Genomic DNA, 8,086 nt, shown 5'->3' on the forward strand with positions numbered 1-8,086 from the left:
TTTAACATAATAGTTAACATGAACTAAAAATGATCAATACTTTTACAGTATTGTATTCTTGGTTAATGTTAATTTTTGCATCTACAATATACTATACATTTTAAGCGGGCTGGGTGAAAATAGTGATTTTCCGATTAATCGCAATATTAATTTGAACGATCCCAATAATGATTCTTAAAGTCCCAAGATCTATCTTTTACTTTAAAGTTTACTACAGTTTCGGGTTTTTTTTATTATTATATTTGTTAAAAAATAGCATGTGAACTGCATAGTTGGGGCCTGTTGTTAATTTTTATCAAAGGGATAGTTCACCCATTCTCTCTCAAAATTCTCTCATGATTTACTCACCCTCATGCCATCCCAGATGTGACTTTCTTTCTTGTGCTGAACACAAACAAAGATTTTTAGAAGAATATTTAAGCTCTGTATTTCCACACAATGCAAGTGAATGGTGGCCAGAACTTTGAAGCTAAAAAAGCACATAAAGGCAGTATAAAAGTAATCCATTTGACTCCAGTGGTTAAATCTATGACTTCTGAAGCCAAACGATAGGTGTGTGTGAGAAACAGATCAATATTTAAGTCCTTTTTTATTATAAATTCTCCTCCCTGCCTAGTAGGTGCATGGCGATATGCACAAAGAATGTGAATCACCAAAAAAACAAAAGAAGAAGAATGTGAAAGTGGAGATTTACGTAAAAAATTTGCAAGCACAATAAACCTCACAAGAATCGGAAATGGGCTAATTTCCCTTAGACTGGAGTGAGATTATAGACGTATCTAGAGCTGTCTCAACCTTTTTCTCAATAAAACCTTTGGTGCAGCGCCTCGACTCTTTTGGCCAATCAGAATCAGGATAACAGCATCATCATCTTTTCCATGGATCAAGATAACTTTTCACGGTACTACAATTCTGAGGTAAGTTTGCTGCCAATGATGTAATGCTTTTTAACTAACTTAACCTTAGGTAACTAGTTGCTACAGTAATGTTAACTTGCCAAATCAAGTTACTTTGTCGGTTAGTAAATCAAGTATGTGTGTCGTGATACATTTTTCCTAACGTTACCCCATCAAACTTTTCCCAACCTGTTGGTAAGCTTGTTAGCACACAAATTAACTTCAGTGTATTACAACGTCAGTTCAGAATGAATCGGAATACTTTTGCTGAATTTAACTCCCTCTGCATCCGTATTTCTATCTGATTTTAACGTCTGTCTTTGTCGAAAGTTCCAAGGGAAATAAAAACAAACACGTAATGAATCAAGACCCATTGTGTTTTAATGAGTGATAGTGTTGACCATTGTTATGTGTTAACATGATCAGTGTTGTTTGCTAATGTATTCAATTTAGATATGTAAAAGTAGTGAAGCATTTTTTCTTTAGTTTTATGATTCAAAGTCGCGAAACAATAATTTGGGTGTTTAATATTTGCGTATAAGCTTCACTTTGGTCATATATAATGTAATTAGCTGCCACTACAGCAGGTGTCATGTGGGGCAGAGGACGTCTCTAGTATTTTCTGATCAGCAAGTATACTGGAGTCTTTGCCTTTTGATTATTTAAAGTTGATGGATGCAGTTGGGGTCAGCCTTAACAAACTTTTATGATGATGAAAAAGGAGCCCTGAAGCCACTGGGAAAAGACCGGAAGTAGAGGGTAGTTCAGAAGGTGTGGCATGAAGCCACCACAACTGAGCTGCACCTCAGTGTTTATACAGGAGTGCTGCCAATCCTTAAAGAATATGTCATGGTTTTCCAGTGACTTAAAGATTGAGTCCTCTGCTTATGGCTGACATTTTTACTCAAATGAATGCTACATTTCCCATCAAGCTTTTTATCTAATCAGAATGAGAAAAAATGTTTTAAAATCCCAAATTATGACAATTGGATTATGATGATAAAAATGTAACAATTCTGTGGTGGCTGGCTCCAGAAAAGAAATTATAGCAATCTCATGTCTAATAATTACTGAGAACACTTTCTTTGAGCACAGGGTGTCTGTAGGTCCTTAGACATGTTCTTTTATGCTTTTTCAAATTGAGATGATGCTAAGTGAATCCTATTACTTACTTTTCTGAAGTCTTGAGTTATAATTATTATGTATCCCTTGTGTGCATTTTTGTACATTAAACTGTAACTTCATGTTATTTTCCTCACAGGACAGTCAGACACTTGTCCATAAACTGCATTACAAACAGCTGCAAGTTTTCACAAACTTCCTTGCCTGCTTTGTTCAGTCTGAACACCTGAACCCAATACCCAAAGCTCTGGCTACTCTGGAATTTGATGGCAAACTGCTACATGTGAAAGAGATGTATGTGGGACGGGACGCTGATCAATTCAGAGTGGCACATCCACAACACCCTGTGAGTAAATAGAATGATTAATTTGGAGCCTCTGCTGGGTTTGTATGATTGTATGTACAGTAGTGTATGTGTGCTTATTGTTGTTGATTTCTGTTTCAGCTGCTGAAGCCATTCCTTCAACAAGTCTCCAGGGCATACACTACATGTGCCAAATTCCTGCAGAAAAAGCTGCCTTTGCAGAGCAAGACCCTGCAGTGTTTGTCTGCCATGGATCCAGTTGTGAGAGGGCACTCTCAGCCTGGGTTTGAACTGAAGAAGCTCACACAAATGATAAGTCACATACTGCCACCTGATGCTGACACTCACCAGGAGATTCTTCAGTATAGTGTGGACCAGACTCTGCCCACTTTCAAAGAGGGAGATGAAGCTGTGACATGGTGGGTCTCTGTCTTTGAAACAGGAAAATATCCAGGCCTGTGCCAAGCTGTAAAAGCTGCCATGTCCATATTCCATGGTCCCTTGGTGGAATCGTCTTTCAATCTGATGGGCGACATCATAGACCCTAGAAGCTAACATGAACATTGCTACATTTAGTGCCATCCAGACTGTGAAATACACTTTGCAGTCCAGGAAGCAGAGTGCCATAGAGATGTTCAAAAGGGATGATGTTAAGTTTGGGGCAGTAGACAGGAGGCTGTGCAGCAACATCAATTCGGCAGGAACAAGAGACAAGGCCCAGTGACAAAAGAAGTTGCAAAGAGTCTGAGAGAGGAGGATGGAATTTGACTGCCAGCCATCTACAAGTGCTGCAGAGAAAAGGCTTGAAGCCGAAGAGGAAGAAAATGTTGCAAGAAAGAGTCACATTGCTAAGCAGCGAAAACGGGCACTTGAAAGACTTGTGCAGGCCAAAAGACTGAAGAAATAAATAAATAAATTTTTGACCAGCAAGTTGTGGCTGGTGTGCCAAAAAGTTCAAGTGAAGTGGTGTCAATAAATGTGTTTTTTTTTTTAACTTGAAGCAGATGTTGTCTTTTCCCTTTATTTTCTTGTCAGACTGCACCAGAATGCTTCGTTTACATGTTAAAATCACAAAAATTTTCTTATGGGGGAGGATGCCCCCAGACCCCCCTACAGGGATTTCATTCATAAACGTCACCTTTTTCACCTTTTCTGAGTTTGCAGGTCTGAATTATGTTAATGATAAACATTCATTACATTCATATTCACTTTCATTAAATAAAATCGATCAATGATTCTAAGTTCCTTCATTACATGACATTAAAGCTTTTTTAACAAACATTTGCAGAGACTGGTGTTCAAAACATGGTTAAATATACTCTCTTTTGATAATCATAGCGATCTTCTGAGTAGCACGCTAGCAGGTACAAGTTTGTTTTCTCATGGCAGCTGTCAACTCCTTGCATTTCTTATTGCTTTGTGCATCATATGTGTTTGACCAATCACAGGTTGCAGCACCTCCCACAGTCCCTTTCCTCCCAAATAGTACCTACCCCAGAGTAGGAGCTAAAAAATCACTCTAAACCACTAAGAGGAACTATAGTTCTTCATGTATGAAAGCAACAAAAAGTAGTAGTTTAGAGAAAAAGTACCTAAAACGGCTTTAGTTCCTGCAGTGGGATAGGACCTATTGACACAAGGATGGTTAAAAAAAAATTGATGTGCTTGGTTTCAGTTGTATTCTTTCTTGTATTTAATTTGTCACAGGACGGACAACTTTTATTTAAAATATTTCAGCACGCAACCTTTTCATTCTATTATGAGCCCCCTGGAGTTCCCTCAGGAACCCCTGTTTGGGAAACCCTGTTCTAGAGCATGAAAACTTTTTGATGTGAGCCTCATGTTGCCGTTTTGTCAGCCAAGTAATTTCAGTTTAAATATTCAGACAATAATCCGTGGCTAGACCTGAATGGCCATTACCTACCATATCTGACTCCACTGTTCAAGCTCTTGAAAATTCTCAAAGGGCTTTTGCAGAATTTCTTGTTTAAAATCCAAAACCCCTGTGTTCATAATATGTGAAGATACATATGAAAAGACAACAAAGTCATCCCAATTAATTTCCTGTTTTCAGATAAGGGGGGTTAAATACGTCTTGCCAGATTCCTCCTAGTAGGCTTTAAAGATATTGGTTTTCATATTAAACAAAACAACTATATTTCTTCTGCAAGCTTTTGTGTTTCATAGAAACAGATTTACATGTGACATGCCTATAAGGTATCATTTTCAGAAGACCTGGGGAGTATTATCTGCAGGGGAGAAGAATTTTTTATAAATACTTACGAACTTCATAACCAATGGTTGCATTGAACTTGAAGGTTACCCATCAAGGCATATTTCAAATAATGTTATTACAAATAAAATGTGAGCTGCCTAACTTTTGTTACTGGCCCCATGTGCTCTCACCGTGTCTTCACATTTACACATTTTAAAGTTAGCCTCCCCCATCACAAGAATTAGTTTGTATTTATGGTGTGTGTTTTCTCAGCTTAAAGATGAATGAGACAGCATGTGACTTTTTATTTGATAAGTTACGTGGGTGCTGCTGTGTTGTGCCTTTAGATGTGAGAGTTCAGCTTTCTTTCTCAACAGGCGAGAGGGCGTGGGTGATTCAGTTCCTTGGTACTATGAGAGCTGGTTACAATTATCAGTAGAAAACAATCAGCTCTCCTCTGTGCATAGCAATTCGGACTGGTTGGTCAGTGAGATTATCTGAGAAGTCAGAGGATTTGGCCAATATTCAACGTAAAGTTTTAGACAAATTTGTAAATCTGATGATTTGGGGAGGTTTATACGGGAGATGGAAAGGCACTGAAACTAATTATCTTTCCTATTTCTTAGTGGTTTGAAATTGGCACACAACATGCTATTGATACTTTAAAATTGTGACAAATACTGTAGGTGTTATTTCAATGTTGTATATAACAGTCATTTTGTCTCTTGAATTAATTAAAAGTTGCATTGAGTGTAGTGTGAAAGTGGTGTTTTAGTCATCCCACAGACATGGAGTTAAGTTCTCATTATTATAGGACAAACTCAAAAAAACCTCTCATCATCACCTTAAGTTCGTTGATTGTTTGAAGAGGTATACGTTTCGGTCATGTATGTAACTTCGGTTCCCTGAGACGAGGGGAATGAGACATTGCGTCACTAAGCTGACACTATGGGGAGTGTCCTTCTACACAACCTAGTTGACACCTTTCTACAATAATGCCAATTCTAAAATTGGCTATGGTGTTTAAGCCGCACCCTTTTAGGCACAAAGCTGTCCAGTATAAAAGCAGGCAAGCAAACACCATTCCTTAGGATTTTCGGACTGAGGGACAAGAGTGCATTGCTCGCACCTCAAAGAACTCTGGGTCTGTAGTGCGGCCAGCTTACGCAATGTCTCCAATTGGACAATTCTCACCCTGTGACTCATAAGCCAAGGTGATCGCATCAACAATCCAGTGAGAAAGTCTTTGTTGGAGATGGACATTCCTTTCGTGCATCCTCCATAGCACACAAAGAGCTGGTCAGACAGTCTGAACTGGCGGGTGCATTCAACATACTTGTGTAGCACTCGCACAGGGCATAACGAATGTAAGGACTTCTCCTCGTCCATATTAAATGGAGGAGGGAAAAAGGCTTGAAGGTGAACCACCTGTGCTCTGAAGGGCGTGGTTAAAACTTGGTAAAAAAAAGGCACATAGCCTTTTCTGGGTTTGACAGTGGCTTTTGAAAGATCTGGACCAAACGCCATACATGAACTGTCGACTGACAGTGCTCGCAAATCCCCGACCCATTTTACTGAGGCCAGAGCCAACAGTAATGCGGTTTTAAGAGAAAGCACACACAATTCAACAGAGTCCAGAGGCTCGAAGGGAGGCCCCGCAAACCCTTTTAGGACCAAAGACAGGTCCCAAGTTGGAACCGTAGCCGGCGAGGGGGATTTAACCGCCTCACTCCCCTAAGGAACTTTATGATTAAGTCATGTTTGCCTATAGAGGTGCCAGCTTTGGGTGCGTGAAATGTGGATATAGTCGCCACGTAGACTTTGATCGTTGACGGAGTGAGCCCTGCATCCAATCGCTCTTGAAAAAATGTGAGAACTTCAGATATGGGGCAGTTCACTGGGTCTTTGCCATGTGAAAAGCATCAATTAGTGAACACATTCCATTTTAGTGCATAAAGGCGTCTGGTAGATGGTGCTCTAGCCTGCAAAATGGTGTTCGTAAGCAACTGAGTCACATTTAGCACGCTTCGTTCAGGGGCCACACATGCAGGTTCCACAGCTTTGGCTGGAGATGCCAGATTGTGCCCTGTGCTTGAGAGAGTAGATCCCTCCTCAGCGGTATTTCCCATGGAGGATCATCCAGAATCTCTATCATTTCCGGAAACCAGGACTGATTGGGCCACTTCAGCGCAACCAATAGAACCGTTTCCTTGTCCGCTCAGACTTTGCATATGACAGAGTGGAGGCGGCACACCAGGGGAAACACATGTGATATTTCACAGGCCATTTGTGGGCCATTGCATCAACTCCTAACGGAGCTTGGGACTTGGAATACCAGAGGGGACAGTGGCCGTTCTCCGTGGAGGCAAATAGATTGATCTCCACTTTGACGAATATTTCCCAAATCCTCAGGACAGTGTGAGGATGAAGTCTACATTCACCCGGCATCACTCCTTGGCGTGACAATAGGTCCGCACCGTAATTCAGATGGCCTAGGGCATGTGTCGCTCCACAGGAGGCGGCGATGCGTCAGTCTCATCATTGGTAGGGAACAAATTCTGCCATGGCGGTTTATGTATGCCACAACTGTCATGTTGTCCGAGCGAATAAGAACATGATAATTTGCTTTTTCAGACTGAAAAGCCTTCAAGGCTAGGAAAACAGCCGACTGTTCCAGGCGGTTGACGTGCCACGGCCTCTTCGCACCTGTCCACCTTGCTCTTAGAAGGCAAGAGCTGTCCAAGGTGCTAGAGCAGCTAAACAGCGGCGAGATACAGTGATGCGCATGTGCCCTTGGGACCAGGTATGCCGTGGCACACGGTGCTTAAACCAGCATTGAAGAGATCTCATGTGTAAAATACCTAATGGCTGCTGCCGCCATCAGCCCCAATGCTTTTTGAAACAGCTTCAGTTTGAAACAGTTTGAACTGAGACAGACACTGGAGAATGGCCTGAACACGCTCGCTCATGAGATGCGCACGTGCACTCGCTCATAGAGTCTAGACGAATTCCCAAAAAGGACATTTGTTGGCTGGGGGAAGAGCGTGCTTTTTGCCCAGTTGACATTGAGGCCCAGGCTGTTCAGATGGTGGAGCAATAGGTCCCTGTGCTGGCATAATATATCCTCAGATTGGGCCAGTAATAGCCAATCATCCAAGTAGTCCAAAATGCGCACACCGTTCAGTTTCAGAGTGGCGAGTGGCGCATCGATGCACTTTGTGAACGTGTGAGGAGCCAGGGACAATCCAAAGGGCAGGACTTTGAATTGATATGAAGTTCCCTCGAACGCGAATCTCAAAAAAATCCTGTGGTGTTGTACAACCTGAAAGTTGGCGTCTTTCAGATCTATCAACTTAAACCAATTGCATGGGCGGACGTGCAATAAGATCTGCTTTGCAAGTGCGCGATTCAAATGCCTCAGATCTAAAACTGGCCGGAGCCCGCCGTCTATCTTTGGGACAAGAAAATTGCAGCTGCAAAACCCTTTGTGAGCTTGACAAACTGGAACAACCTCTATTTTATCCTTTGCGAGGAGATTGTGTATTACGG

General features: G+C 41.4%; 1 protein-coding gene across 1 annotated transcript; it reads left to right on the forward strand.

Annotated features, from left to right (window-relative positions):
• The first annotated feature begins 780 nt into the window (after nucleotides 1–780).
• Nucleotides 781–3,428, forward strand: LOC127436096 (uncharacterized). Its single transcript, XM_051690028.1, has 3 exons — nucleotides 781–917; nucleotides 2,158–2,364; nucleotides 2,464–3,428. The coding sequence occupies exons 1-3, from the start codon at nucleotides 879–881 to the stop codon at nucleotides 2,875–2,877; spliced, it is 660 nt and encodes a 219-aa protein (XP_051545988.1). The 5' UTR covers nucleotides 781–878; the 3' UTR covers nucleotides 2,878–3,428.
• The last annotated feature ends 4,658 nt before the right edge of the window (nucleotides 3,429–8,086 follow it).

The sequence above is a fragment of the Myxocyprinus asiaticus genome, chromosome 46 (assembly GCF_019703515.2).
Source record: "Myxocyprinus asiaticus isolate MX2 ecotype Aquarium Trade chromosome 46, UBuf_Myxa_2, whole genome shotgun sequence".
NCBI lineage: Eukaryota > Metazoa > Chordata > Actinopteri > Cypriniformes > Catostomidae > Myxocyprinus > Myxocyprinus asiaticus.